The sequence below is a fragment of the Cyphellophora europaea genome (genome assembly GCF_000365145.1).
Source record: "Cyphellophora europaea CBS 101466 unplaced genomic scaffold supercont1.8, whole genome shotgun sequence".
NCBI classification, from domain to species: Eukaryota; Fungi; Ascomycota; class Eurotiomycetes; order Chaetothyriales; family Cyphellophoraceae; genus Cyphellophora; species Cyphellophora europaea.
In genome coordinates, this window is record NW_008481814.1 from 1,163,152 (window position 1) to 1,177,213 (window position 14,062).

General features: G+C 54.1%; 5 protein-coding genes across 5 annotated transcripts; 3 read left to right on the plus strand and 2 right to left on the minus strand.

Moving 5' to 3' along the window:
* Positions 1 to 534: 534 nt before the first annotated feature.
* HMPREF1541_08238 (uncharacterized protein) lies at positions 535 to 2,436 on the minus strand (the record flags this gene model as incomplete). Its single annotated transcript, XM_008722557.1, has 1 exon — positions 535 to 2,436. The coding sequence occupies one exon, from the start codon at positions 2,434 to 2,436 to the stop codon at positions 535 to 537; it is 1,902 nt and encodes a 633-aa protein (XP_008720779.1).
* A 1,131-nt stretch (positions 2,437 to 3,567) lies between these two features.
* HMPREF1541_08239 (uncharacterized protein) lies at positions 3,568 to 5,139 on the plus strand (the record flags this gene model as incomplete). Its single annotated transcript, XM_008722558.1, has 3 exons — positions 3,568 to 3,693; positions 3,747 to 4,383; positions 4,436 to 5,139. The coding sequence occupies 3 exons, from the start codon at positions 3,568 to 3,570 to the stop codon at positions 5,137 to 5,139; spliced, it is 1,467 nt and encodes a 488-aa protein (XP_008720780.1).
* Positions 5,140 to 5,643: 504 nt separating this feature from the next.
* Positions 5,644 to 6,522, plus strand: HMPREF1541_08240 (uncharacterized protein; the record flags this gene model as incomplete). Its single annotated transcript, XM_008722559.1, has 1 exon — positions 5,644 to 6,522. The coding sequence occupies one exon, from the start codon at positions 5,644 to 5,646 to the stop codon at positions 6,520 to 6,522; it is 879 nt and encodes a 292-aa protein (XP_008720781.1).
* A 1,077-nt stretch (positions 6,523 to 7,599) lies between these two features.
* Positions 7,600 to 8,617, plus strand: HMPREF1541_08241 (uncharacterized protein; the record flags this gene model as incomplete). The annotated part of the gene is made up of 3 exons (XM_008722560.1): positions 7,600 to 7,671; positions 7,767 to 8,019; positions 8,130 to 8,617. 3 exons carry the CDS (start codon positions 7,600 to 7,602, stop codon positions 8,615 to 8,617), a joined length of 813 nt encoding a protein of 270 aa, XP_008720782.1.
* Positions 8,618 to 8,967: 350 nt separating this feature from the next.
* HMPREF1541_08242 (uncharacterized protein) lies at positions 8,968 to 13,893 on the minus strand (the record flags this gene model as incomplete). The annotated part of the gene is made up of 1 exon (XM_008722561.1): positions 8,968 to 13,893. The coding sequence occupies one exon, from the start codon at positions 13,891 to 13,893 to the stop codon at positions 8,968 to 8,970; it is 4,926 nt and encodes a 1,641-aa protein (XP_008720783.1).
* Between the last annotated feature and the right edge of the window lie 169 nt (positions 13,894 to 14,062).

Sequence of the window (14,062 nt, forward strand, 5' to 3'; positions counted from 1 at the left end):
GCATACAGGAGATCGTAGAAGCGGGGGGCGGGGGAAAGGCACATTCTGGGAATGTTAAACGAGCGGGTACGTCTATTTCATCGCTGTACGTGAAAGTAAGATTAGATGAGCCCGAGGTTGCTGCAAAACCTTTCGCTTTGCGATCTGAAATCCTGGCTGAAGCTCCATTGCAACCCCTTCTTGGAAATCGCGAGTGTATGATCACAGCACAGCATGCACCTTACCCTGAAGTGCAAACAAGGCCTTCGAAGAGGTACTAAACCAACACGGCGCTGGCGACGATGAACGGACCAATAACAGTCCGACCACAGTCTCGTCATGTTCACGATAGTTGCCCCGTCTGTCCACAATCAGCATAAAGCAATTCCCAAGGATGTTAGGAACCCGACCGTACCCTTTCACCAAGATCTAGCATATCGGCCGGGAGGATGAACCTATGCCTTGCAGCATCGCCTACCCCGTAAGGTCCCCGCCTCCAAGCCTTTTCCAAGCCTCCCTCTATACCATGTACCGACCATCACTGCGCCCCTCCGACTACGTCAAAATCGCCCGCTTCAAAGCCTCCACATCGCCACCCGCACTAGTGACAGCCCTCAGCGCCGCCTCGCCCAGCCTCTTGCGCTTCTCCCGCGCCTCGGCCTCGCGTCTCGCCCGCGTCTTGCTGCTGCCGCTTGGCGCGACGTCGCCCAGCAGTTTGGCACTGTCGCGGGCGGTGAAGTTGACGAAGTCGAGGTTGAAGCTGCCTCCTCCGCTGCCGCCAATGCCCGCCGTTGTGGGCGTTTTGGGTGTGCGGGGCGTGCGCGTTGGTGGTGGGGGTTTGGAATGTGAGCGGGAGCGGGCGCGTGTGGTGGTGTTGTGGTGTTGGTAGTGGGATGAGGAATATGCGATGGGAGTGGAAGGGTAAGGGTCTTCGATGGGGAGTTGATTGTTGTTGATGGACTTGATGGGGCCTGGCTTGTGCATGGATTTGCGGCGGCGGTGGTTACTATGGTGGGATGGGGAGCGATTCTGGCGACGGGTCGACCTTGGAGTCATACTGAGTGGAGAGATGCAAGGAGATGGAGGTCGACTGGGTGAACGTCGGCTTGTATATGGAGTGGTGAATGGTGATGTTTTGTTGAGAATATGGTTGGAAGTCGGAAAAGGCAGCGGTGGAACTGGAGGGATGCCTGCAGGAAGGCCCTGCGATCGACTGGGAGAGTAGAAGTTGGCGGACTCGATGCTTGGATAAAAGGTGTTGTGGTCGTGTAGACTCGCAGTATTAGAGTCTGGGTAGTTGATACCGAGCCCTTCGGAGCGACGGTCAATATTCTCAACATAAGACTGTGTGGCTGCTCGCTTCGGTGTTGGAGCAGCAATGGTAGAGAAGGGTTCGTGATATGTATTGACCCAGCCAGGAGTGGTGGTAGTCATGTCTGGTGACCACCATACCTGGCCTTGTCCACTTTGCACCGGTTGTAGCCCGTTGCTGCTGAAAGCGCTAGACATGCTGGCCGGCATTGTGTCGTAGGATGATGGGTGAGAATCATTTGATGAGTGCAAGCTCTCAGTAGTCCACGTTGGATGAAGGGTCTGATGACACGCTTGTTGGGAAAGTACAGCTGGCTGAAAGCAATGGTCCAGTCGTGTCTGTATGGCTAGCGAATTTCTGTTCTTGTGGATCAAGCTTGGGTCGACAGCAACGCCACCATCCTCGTTGTACAAGAACTCCTGGGAGGCATTGTTGCTCAGCAAGGGAAGCTGACTTTCCGCATTCTTCGCAACTATAGCGTTATTGATATCCGATATTTGAGTGCCGTGATTGTGATACAGCTCATGCAAAGGCTTCTCTTGGGACCTTCTTTGCGAGGTCTGAATGTTGAAATTCTTAAAGTCTTGCTGCCACGTCTCAACCTGCTCCATTTTGGCTTGGAGTGGCAGCTGCGAGTACATTGGGCTCGGAGAAAGGGTATTTTCGCGGGAGGGGGGCGGGTCCATGGCTTTGTATTGATACTTGGCTGCGTTGGGACTGGTGACGAATCGCTTTGTGGGGTTCATTGTTGGACTGACTGAGGGAGATGGAGGACTTCGAATCAGAAAACTCTGATTGTTCAACAGTTCGGCGGCAGTAATAGTATCTTGTGCAGGCTTTCGTGTCTTGTCGACCTTGAGCGTATCCTGGTTCAAACACCACAGGCCCTTTCGCCATGGTTGCTGCGGAGATTGGTCGGTAGAAGTCTCCTGAGAGGTTGAACCACTCAATGATGGGAGACGCGGGTATGGGTTAGAGTAAGGGACAGTCTCGAAGTATTCGGCATCGTCTTCTCGCAGCTTATGATCATCAACTTCGTACAGCTTGTGGTCAAAGACCTCGTCAAATAGATTGCAATCGTCAGCAGGAGCAAAATTGAGGTGATCAGGTTGGAAAACAAAGCCAGGCGAGTCGGCTAACGACATGTCTGCTTCAAATAGTGTATGCGAACAGGTTTAGGGGACGAGTGAGGGAGTAGATGATGGATGAGAGGGTCCTCGGCTTCGAGGTAAACAGAGGTATAGAGGGGGAACACCGAGACATCGCGCACGCAGGCCCCTCGTCACCCCAGTAGCAACGACATAAGAATGTCGATGTTCGGGCCCGATCTTTGGGTGGTCCGTGAAGGGAGTCAAGAAACATTCACATTGGAGGAGATCCGTAGCTTTGAGGCCCGTGAACTTCCGGAGAGAGCTCGAGTCGAGGAGGTCTGTGTGCCTCGCAGAGGGATGGCTAGATCTCGTGAAGTGCTAGGCATTGCCGCTCACCTTTGAGCCACAGATGAGCTGAGCCTATCAGATACGGGGAAGGCAGGCATTGATACATGACTTGCAGATGTCGTCGGCAGCCGTGACGGTTTGGTGGCGCTGCAATACGCAAAGATTATGCCTGAGTGCCTGGTTCGCTGTCATATGGACCGGGGATCCTGTAGTTAGATCTGACTTTGGTACCTGGACTTGGCGCACTCCGGCAGGAGAGGTGTGGGGGAATTCGGAAGGGATGCATGATTGAAAGCCATAGTGCAGAGTACGGGGATTGAAGCCCCTTACTTCAAGCCGGCGAACGGGGTGCGATTAAGCACACCAAACTTCAAGGGGGCTTTTCGTGTATCGAGGGGTGCGATATGGCAATGTATCAACATGTTTTCCCTTAAAAGTACACTTTGGGGGGGGGGGGGAACCCCTGAACAAAACGGCTCGCCTGGGCAGATCCGAGTTTGCCGCTTAGTTGTGGCGATTAAGCGTGATCATTGGCCGGGCACTCCAGGGCTGCCCAGGCCAAGTTTCGGGGCTGGATCATACTATGGAGACCAGGCAAGCAGTGGAGAAGCGCTGGTTTCATCTCGACTGATTACAGCTCGACGTCTGGCATCGAAAACACAGGATGCTCCCTTCCATTGATTATTCGCGTCTGTTTGTCGTTCTGGCTTCATCGTTTGCCGTTGTCGAGGAGCAAGCGCGCTTTTCGGTCCCACGCCGATGCCAACTCGCCGCTCCTCTTGAGCCCAATGACGAACTTTACCCCTTGATTTCGAGATTTTACGAACGTCCACCAGCATGCTCGGACCTTTCTACGGTAGTGTGACCCGGCTAGCCACAGGCAAATACCAGTGGTCGGCCTCTCAGCTCACGCTTAATGATGATACCAAGCAACGGGCGATGCAGGAAACCGCATGGGCAGACGTGAGCTGCCTCCCGAATATTCGCCCGCACAACACCGCTGACAATTACTCAAGGGCCTCCGAGGAATAGCTGCTCTCTATGTTGTGTCTTCGCATGTCGTCCTGAGCTATGCTACCTCCTTAGTGAATCCCTGTTGTGCGGACGGGAGCGATGCGCCCAGCCTGTTCCAACGACCTATCTTTCGGCTCGTGGCGTCCGGGCATTCATGGGTTGCCATCTTCCTCATTCTGATGGGCTTTGTCAATGCACTCAAACCTTTGAGTCTCGCTCGCTCTGGCCAAGCGGATATGGCTTCCAGCAAGCTAGCGACATCGGCTTTCAGTAGGATCTTCCGCCTCATGCTGCCTGCCGCATTTGCAACTCTTTTCAGCTGGATGGTGTGTCAAATGGGCTTCTACGAGATGGGGCGTAACAGCGATGCGTTCTGGTTGGCGCACAATTCACCACAACCGAGCGTGAACATCTTTGTCGCCCTTGCCGATCTCAAAACCGCCTTGTTTGACACCTGGGTGCTCGGTGTGGATAATCAGTATGATCAGCCCCAGTGGGCTCTGATTTATTTCCTCCAAGGCAGCCTGATGATAATACTCACGCTGTTGATGACGGTGAACATGACACCTGTATGGCGAACGATATCACTGGTCTTCATGGCTTTCGCCTCGATCGACTGGAGCTACCACATTGGTGATCGTGAGTACTGTCAAAGCCTCGTGCAACGATCTACTAACCTCGGGACTCACAGCATGGACGGGGATGACCTGTTTTCTTGGCATAGTCCTCGCCGAGTTCTCCATCTCGAATCTACCCAGCAAGCTCGCCCCTCTATCGGTCATACTCAGTCCTCCAATCGCCATCTTCGCACTGGTACTTATGTCCTTTCCCGGAAACAATCCCAAAGGAGCGCCATGGTCGGCGTATTTGGAGCAATTTGGCGACACACATTTTGGCGAGCACGCCCTAGAGCGCTTATACGGTAGTTTCGGTGGCATTCTGCTCGTGGCAAGCATTGTCATCTCACCACATACGCGGTGGGCACTATCGCAAAAGCCGCTCAAGTGGCTGGGTAAGGTCAGCTTTGCCATCTACCTTCTACACGGCACCTTTATGCGAACCATCTTCGCATGGGTACTCTTCCTCGGCTCAGAGAAGCGCGAGTTTCAGCTCAAGGTCGAAAATGGCTTGGAGTGGCCAAACGAGACATTCATATCGGTATGGAAATACCCCTTGCCCGGAACTTTCAGATGTATTTTTGCCACTGTCGCCTTACTCGCATCGACCCTGTTCGCGAGTCAGGTCTGGAATATGAAGGTTGAGCCGATTTGTGCAAAGATGACGGGACTGGCAGAAAAGCTAGTCAAGGGGCAACTCTCTGGCGACGAGGTGTTGGGCTCTCTCGGCCATGTGCAAACCGAGCAAGAGTCGCTTCCGCGGACCAGGAAAGATTAAGTGTACTTTGCGTTTACAGCGGGCATTTTCATCGTATGGACATGATGTGGTTATTTGTTGTACACATAGGAAGCGTGTCGTCGGCCTCAGAAGCTAAAAGAACATATCATAGACCACTGCCTGACTAGAACCAAAAAGACGTATACCAGCGACCGAGGCCAGGCAACCTCCTCCGCAGCAACTTTGCCAAGACACGCGCGTCACTGCCTGCTTGCCTTGTGACCACAACCTCACCTCACATCCACCCGTACTACACATCCACAATTCACTTTCCACGACGAGATTCCACATGTGCTTGATGTGTTGTCCATGTTGGCGATGCGGTCATCTGTTTCAACTACTTGATCGAACAAAATCCCTCACAGTCGGGCCCCCCGCCCCCTGACCTCCCCATCTCCCCACCTGCATCGCCTAGCTCTCGTGCTGACACATTATTGTCACACGCGCCTGTTCTCACTCTACCCAGCAACGACATACGCGCTCTTTGGGCTTCGTTCGCACGAGATGAACACGACAGCATGTCTGATGAATCTGCCCTCGGAGATCCGGGAACTCATCTTGCTCCATCTCTTCGACACACCTCAACTTATTCATCTTCGATCACCTGCCCATTGCCGACTCCGAGCATCGAGAATCGACAAAGATGACGCCAGCGGTGCCTTGTCTGTCGCCCGACTCCTTCGCCAAGAAGCTGTCCCGATATACTTTACCGTCAACACTCTCGTATTTCGCCACACCTCCGATGTGCTGGAGTTCATGAGCGATGTCCGAATCAGTCAAGGTGTGAAAGACAATATTTCTCGGATCGCTGTCGACGATGGCGACGTGATGGATCTGGGCCAGCTCAAAGATGCTCAGCTATCCGTCATCGATTCTACCTTTACGCATCTGCCGCGACTTCAAGTGCTGGAGTTCCGAGCCTGGGCTCGTACCGACAATGCCCACTACTTAGGAAACCTCAACAGCCTTGCTGTTTTTTGGGAGACATTGGAGAAGGATGGACCACCAACAACGAGCAAGGCGGCGCTAAGCGCTTACATGAATGCTATGATCGTGAATAGCTACTATCTGTCGGCAAAGAATGCCATGAGGAAAACACGTGTCAATATTACCATCAAAGAGGCTCAGGAGAAGTATACTGCAGGTCGACAGAACTTGCCCGACAATGTCAGTCTGAAAGTGTGCAACATGGTGTTGAGCAAGGCTCCAGGTGTCCTTCCGGTATTGGGAGGAGCGAAAGAGGCAGTGCAGCAACGAATGAAAGTTGCTGGTGCGACGCACATCAAAGATGATAATGTGCTAGAACGTCTGTCTTGGGACACGGACGAGTGGCACTGGATCGATCCTACCAACCCAAGATCACTTGGTGAGAGGTATCGCTAGTAGCGTATCGTGCTTGGATGCCGGGGAGTCGTTTGCCACTTACGACAAGCCACGCGCACCGAAAAGACTGTTGAGGAGACATTGTGCCGGAAAGCGCCACCGGAGGCTCCTCACAGACCACACGACCTGAGAGGAGTGCGGAACCAACCTCGCTCTCTAGCGACAGCATTCACGGCCTTAGGTCGCCGGAATCGGCAGAGCTACTGCTCTGATCACTCCATCCACCCTTTCAATGACTGTTCAACGTGAGCAGTGCCGACAATGACTTGGGAGGGCCATGACTTTGTAGCAGATGTCGAGTAGCGGGGTTTGCGGCGTGGCATTACTACAACCAAGCGCATGACTAGATACCGCGAGAGCATGGGAGCAAGTGTGAGAATCGTCGGAGAGTAGGACGGAGCGATAAAGCGGTGCCAGCTCAATGAAGAACGACATCGACATGACACACCTTGTCGACGCCAAGGCCAAGAAAGGCCCTCCTACCTCACCAGGACAAGCATCTTGTCTATTCGCCAGAAGGAGGCCTCCGAGCTGTTGTATTCCCGATCCCGTTGCGCCCGGACCAGGTTGCCAATTTCTGATTGCAGGACCGCGAGGACAAGGCTCGCGCGAGGGCGTCTTGACGGATCAGGAGCATGACATGGAGAATGCCGAGGTGGTATGGAAAGGTGCCGTAGCGACCGCTTGGCTGTCGGCGAGGGGATTGAATACTCTCAAGACCGAGTGATATAAGTGCAAAGCACATCCAATGGTCGAGATGGAAAGGCTGTGGATATCAGGCGATGAAGATGCGGCCTTGTGCCAAGTAATCACTGCCTGATATGCCCCCTCTACATTACTCCACGTGACTATACACATGCACCTCCAACATTGGAGAAAAAGACCGACCTCGGACGACGCGCAAGACAGAAGGTTGCAATGAGGTAACGGCTGCTTCTTTGAAAGCCCCGAACTACTTAGACATCAGCTCCTGGGTATCAAATCTTGTTCCCTGGCAGCCCCTCCTACGAAGCGGCCTCTGAATCTATTGATCCCCTCCCTCCCCAAAGCCACTCCCTCGCCCCTTGCGCGCCCACCATGGCCTCCACGACCCCCAGCATCCGCCAGAACAACCTCCTCGCTCTGTCTTCGCAAGACCGTCTGTGCAAGGTACGTTTGTGACACCCGCCCCATTTCACCTCTTTCACCACCGCCATCTCCCCACCCCCGCCCAAAAAGCTGAAGACTCCCATCCATGCCAAAAGGCCTTCGGCATCAAGATCACAACCGACGTAACGATCGTGTCTATGGCCGTCACGGCCGGCTACGACTGCCTTTTCATCGACCTGGAGCACACGACGCTCTCGCTGCGCGACGCCTCGCAGCTGTGCATCACGGCCCTCGCGTCCGGCATCACGCCGTTCGTGCGCGTGCCGTTCCAGTGCGGCCGCGGCTTCGTGCAGCGCGTCCTCGACATGGGGGCCATGGGCGTGGTGTTTCCGCATATTCACGGCGTTGGTAAGTCCCGCATTTCCTTTATTTCCCCCCACCCCCCTCTTGGTCCCATGAGGGAGCGATGAATAGAATGGCTAAAAAGAGGGGCAACCCTTTGTCTTCCGCGCCATCAGAGGACGCAAAAGCCGCAGTCAATTCGTGCAAGTTCCCCCCACAGGGCAGCCGGTCCCTGACCATCGGGCTCCCGCACTTCGGCCTCGCATCCGTGGCGCCGGACGTCGCGATGCAGGAGCTGGACGCCACGGGCTCGACGGTGTTCATCATGATCGAGACCCAGGACGCGTTGGCCGCCGTGGACGACATCGCCGCGTTACCAGGCGTGGAGGCGTTGCTGGTCGGGTCCAACGACCTGGGCCAGGAGATGGGCTGTTTGGGGGAGTGGGAGGGCGAGGTCTTCATGGGGGCGCTGAAAAGGGTCGGGGAGGCGTGTCGCAGGCACGGCAAAGTGTTCGCGATCGCGGGCTTGTATCATCGGCCGGATGTCATGGAGAAGGTGGTCAATGAGATGGGGGCCAGGTGGGTGCTGGGCGGGCTGGACGCGGGATTGCTGGCTGGTGCGGCCAGGCAGAATTGCGAGGGCTTGATGAAGCTTCAGAGGTAGCAAAGACAGTCAATTCGACGGTCTTAGGGGCTCGGGTGATGGCAGTGACAGCTCGTGTGTGTTGATCACGTTCCCTGAAGGAAACATTCGCCGGAACGCACCTCAACTTGTTCTCTTTCAAGCGTTCAAATTTGTTCTCAATATTATCTAGAAGCGAAAGCGTAACATCCAGTCCGGAGCGACAGACTGGCATGGCTGTTCTGGGTATCAATCCGTTTCCATCTCATCTTGTCTCGTCGCACCCCTTTGATTGAGAAGCACTGTCAACGTTAAGCCTCTCGCCCTGCCCCTCGTCCAAACAGTCTATACTAATCGAATACACAACCCCCACCCCACGACCTGCAGCGACATCAGCTGTCCCCCACGCCATCCTCCTCCTGCACGCTCCCAAAGTAACTCTGATCGATCCTCAGTATCCAATCCACCTTCTGGCTCTCACTCCTCGCCGCGAACAAAAACGTGTTCTGCTCGCCATACACGGCAAAGACGTGCGCCAGTCCGTGCAGATCCGCGCTGCCGCCTCGCTTGTGGCCCTTGCCGTTACTGCTGCTACCGTCCATGACTTCACTCGGAACGCCGCCCAGCAGGCGCTTGAAGTCCGGGTCGTGGTCGATGCGCGCGTAGCTGAGGTTGATGGCGTTGATGGCTTCGCCGTCTGGGACCGAGTGGATCATCAGGTACGGGGAGCGCAGGTCAACGAAACGTCGCTTCCACTGCATCGAGGCGTGGTCTGGGTCGAGCGTGTCCGACGGTGTAAGGAGGTATCCGGACTTCAGGGACACGGGGTTCTTGGGGATGTTGGCCACCGCGGCGATGTACTTGATCTTGCGGCCGTTGGCGTCGGCAGCTGGTTGAGTATCGCCTCCGCCATTGGTGTTGCTGGTGCTACTATCAGAACTGCTCTCCCCGAAGATAGGGTGAGAGAGCTCGAAGCCGCGGCGCGACCAGACCGCAGCGAAGCGGCGCAAGAGGTCCTCTTCGCGAGCGTTGGGAGGTTCGGCTGGAGAGGGCGTGCGAGACTTAGATTTGCCGCCTGCAACGGTCAACCGCTTGATGCCCAGAGTGGCTTTGGCTGATTCGATATCTTGCATTTGGCGCCGCTTCCGACGCGCGGAAATATAGTCTTTGACCAGCGAGATCCCGCGCGGGCTCCAGCTACCAACAAGTTCTTCGCCATTGACATAGTCTTTTGAGGTGTCCATGCGCCACAGATCGGCGGCGCGCTTAGCGCTCGTTGGCCGTACCACAATATTGAAGAGGCCTTCGGTGGAGCGAGTGATCCGGGTCTGGTTCCAAAAGGATTTGAGCACGGACTGTGGTCGGTAGTAGGTTCGTGGTGTGATCTGAACTTGTTGTGGGATGGAGAAGACCATGGGCTTATCCAGGCGGGACGAAACGATATCCCATCTTACCGAGACTTGGACTCGGCAATTCTCGTTGGTGGCTCTGTCGAGAAGCAGCGACTTGTGCAGAGAGCTGTCCCATTGGCCGATTATTGTCACGTTGGACGTACCATCGGCGTTGTCCTTGATCATAGGCTCCTGAATTTGCTTGAGAGGTATGTCGGGGGTTTCTGTGCCGATGTCTGCAATACGTCCTGATGAGTCAATGAGGTGGACTTCTCCAACACGCAGACTCTTCAGATCATCCCAGGGCAATGTCTCCGTCAGACTCTGCGTCAGCGTTATCGAAATGCGCCGCTGCAGGCCCTGATGGAGTTGGAAGACTCCTTGATCACTCCCATCGGTGTGTACGACCTCTACTGGTGCGTATTGGCCATTCTCGTTCAGCTCGAGAAATTGCACCTTGGCGAACACATCGTATCGCTCTTCTGTGTGGAACTCTGACTCCGGTATGCGATGCTTAGCTTGCTTCACCTCTTCTGGATTTTCCATCAGCTCCCGCAGCTCATCCCAGCTGTTTAACTTGTCGAGATGTGTGGAGGTGACTTGGGAGAAGACTGCAATCTTCAACACGGCTGACTGCTCACTATTCCTTGCAACGCTGAGAGTGTGTATGCTTTCGAAGCGGACTGGACCTTCACCGAAGCCGGAAACAGTGTGTGTCGTAGCCACACTCTCATCAGACGTACCAAGAACTGACATCTGAGCATGCACGTTGGTGCCTTCATGTTCTGAGAACCCCACAAAGTCGCGCATCACGATGTTGAACTTGATTGTTGAAGGTGGTGACTCTGCAAGCGAAGGTTCCAGCGACATCCTGACCTTTCCAATAATTTGCTTAGTGAAAGGTGAGATGACATCGACGTTGAAATCCTGCACTCGTGTCTCGAAAACGGCTGTTAGTGGTATGCTCCCATCACCAATCAAAGAGTACAGTGGCTGATCAGAGTCCCTGAAAGGATTATCTAGCCGGAAATGCTGTAGATAGTCTGGCTGGTCCTTGTAATGGTACATCTGCCGCATTTTCGCCAAGCGCTGCTTGAGCTTCTCGATTGACCATAGGTGGATGCACGAGAACTGGTGATCGATCACTCGAACGGCCAAGCATGGCTTCCGTGCATCTTGCAAAGCAATGTCTTCGTCTCGAGATATGTCGTGGAGAATTAAATCGTATGAAGATCCATGGTTCTCTCCAGCATCCAGGATGGCAAATTGAAACATTGTCTCTTGCTCGAGTAGTTTGCTCATGACCTGTGCTTCTTTGAGCAGTCCAGCAGTCTGAAGCACAGCTTCAGCAATGCGGACGTTGTTTCTGCCTTGCCACCTGTCCACGACAAGACGAGCCGTAGCCCTCTCCCCAGGTGTTAGCTCGGGAGGTCGTCCTGCTCTCTTCTCCAGTTCCCATACCCGCTTCTGTTCTGCAAACTCCTCTTTCTGCTTTCGGAGCTCTTCTTTAAACTCTTGCTTCTGTCGTTCGAGTTCTTCCCGCATTTGTGCAGCCTGGGCCTCTTGGGCAGACTCTGATGTCGGGGAGGACACTCGATCAACTTTGAGCTGCTTCTCAAACACGGCTTTTTGCTCTTCAAGCTGATTCTGCATGTCAAGCTGACTGGCTTTGAGTGTGACATCGCCGTCATTCTCTGCACCATCTGACATTGATGGCGTGCCAGGCATAGAGAATGCCGTATCTAGCGAGTAACCATCCATAGTTCCAGCTGACACATACTTGTCCCTGACGAGGAAAGAGCTGTTCTCATCGGAGTCCTCATCGTTATCTGATAGGATGGGCCGGCCACGTCGTTCTTCGCGAGCACGCTGAATGTTTTCAAAAAGGCTGTCCAGCTCCTCATCAGTCAGTTTGTTGATCCTGGTGTCGTTACCCAGCAATGCATTCGCTGCTTCACGCCGAGCATAAGACCAGTCAGAGTCACGGCCGCCTGGCATTGGGGATTCTGCTCTGCTAGAGTGACCGTCAATCTCGGAGCCTGCCGTACTTATCGAACGCTCGTGTGATGGACGTAAAGGCGAAGGAGAACTAATCTGACTGGCTGTGACGGAGTGTCTCAATAGACTTCTCTCTGCACGCTCAGCCTTGGCCTCCAGCGGGTTGTTGAATCTGAAGATGTGAAAATCTCCCAGAATGATACGGTTACCACTCCGTAGGCGCTTTGACTTTTCCACACGGACACCATTGACCATAACTGCCGCGCCTTCTGTTGGGATAATGGTAACAATGTTGTCGACATTTTCCAGCTTGCAGTGATGTTCCAAGATCTTTGAACCGTTCAGTCGGATCTCAGAGCTCTCCGAAGCATCGACGTTTCCAACGGTAGTTATGCCCGGTTTCAAGTTGTAGACGAGGCATTCAGCCAGGAGAGGATCGTCGCTCAAGTTGACCAAATGAGGCATTTTCTTCGGCGTACTCATACCAACATTGCCTTTTTCGATGCTGATACCTAGCTCCTCGAGAGCCGCTTCACGCTCCTTGTGGATGGCCTCAGTTTTCAGCAGTTTTTCTTCCCAGGTCTCATTGAGATCCTGGTAAAGTTTCTCACTTTGGTTGAGCTGATCCATAAGCTCGGCTTTGCTGACTTGCTTCTCTGTGCCATCGGCCTGCGTGATGGTGATCATCTGTTTCTCAAGAGGCGTGCCTTCTGGATAGGCCTGGACATTGCCGGCTCCGAGGCTACCACCGCCGCCCGCAAGTTTGCTTCTGAGCTGAGCCAGCTCTTCTTTCAATTCTCTGATCATACGAGCATTTGGATCTTCGTTGACCACGGCGTGGTTCTTGATTCTCTTGGCCGAATCGGCATATCTCAGCGTACTAAGCGTCTCTTCGAAATTGATGTCTGCTGGAGAAATGGCAGCAATCATGGCTGTCATACTATTGCCACCCAACGAGTCCTTCAGCAACCACGTAAGAACTGAGTCTCGGTACGGAACTTTGGTAGTCTTTGTTTTGCCAGAGGAAAGGTCGGCTAAGGCCGCAATAACACGACCGAGCGTTGACAACGACCTGTTGATTTCTGCACCTTCCTTCAGACGGGCTCCTGTGGCTCCAGTCGATGTGGCGCGTTCTGAACCGGCCAAATCAACGAGAGAGATCTTTGCGACCTTTTCGGTGTCCATCTTGGTCTCTGCGTCGTGCCGCTTTTGGGTGAGGGACAAGGTAAAGACGGCGTGAGAGCGAGATGAGGTTTCGTTCATGTTTGTCGCAGCAACTGTCCTGGCCTTGTTGCCTTCGTCCATCAGATTCTCGATCTCGGCAAATGATCGTACTGCGAGCTTCGCCAGATCTTCGACATAGGGACCAGTTGACGGATGCTCTCGAACCCTAAGATTGCCCTTGGTCGCAGGATTGAGAAGATCTCGCACTCGTTCATTGTAAATTTCCAGATATGATACTTCCACCGTACACTTCAGATTGGGATCTGCCTGCATCTTGTCTATGCGTTCAAACATATCTCGACAGATCTTGGGGATGACACCAGCCTCCTCGCCGTATCCCATCATACTGTAAGACTTTCCTGAACCGGTCTGGCCATAGGCAAAGATACAGTTGTTGTATCCGCCGAATGCATTGTCGAGTAGCGGGTTGCCCAAGTCGTTGAACAGGTTATCCTGGCCAGCGTAGTTGGAGTCGTTCTTGTCAAAGGACCAGTAGGACTTATCGAACTTGAAAGTCTTGTTTCCTTCGTGGATGGCCTTGTTCCCGCCCCTCTTCGCTTTCTCAACGGCGTCAGGTGGAGGTGAGAGGACGGTTTGATCGCCTTTCATCTCGACAATGCAGGCTGCATTGCGCTCGATTTCGCGCTTGTTGAACGGCCGCACTCTCACCACCACCTTCACGTTGCCCCCACCGGTTGGCGCCATCTTGAGTGGTTATCGCTAACACTGTATTTGGGGTTTGTCCTTTTCGTTCATAGTCGGTCGCCGGAGGGCGCTGGGGCAGGCTATAGGAGCCCCGTCGGCGGCGTACGGTGTCGCGGAGGCGAGTTCAGGAGGCAGGTACAAACGTCAGTCGTTCCGGACCTTGTATGCA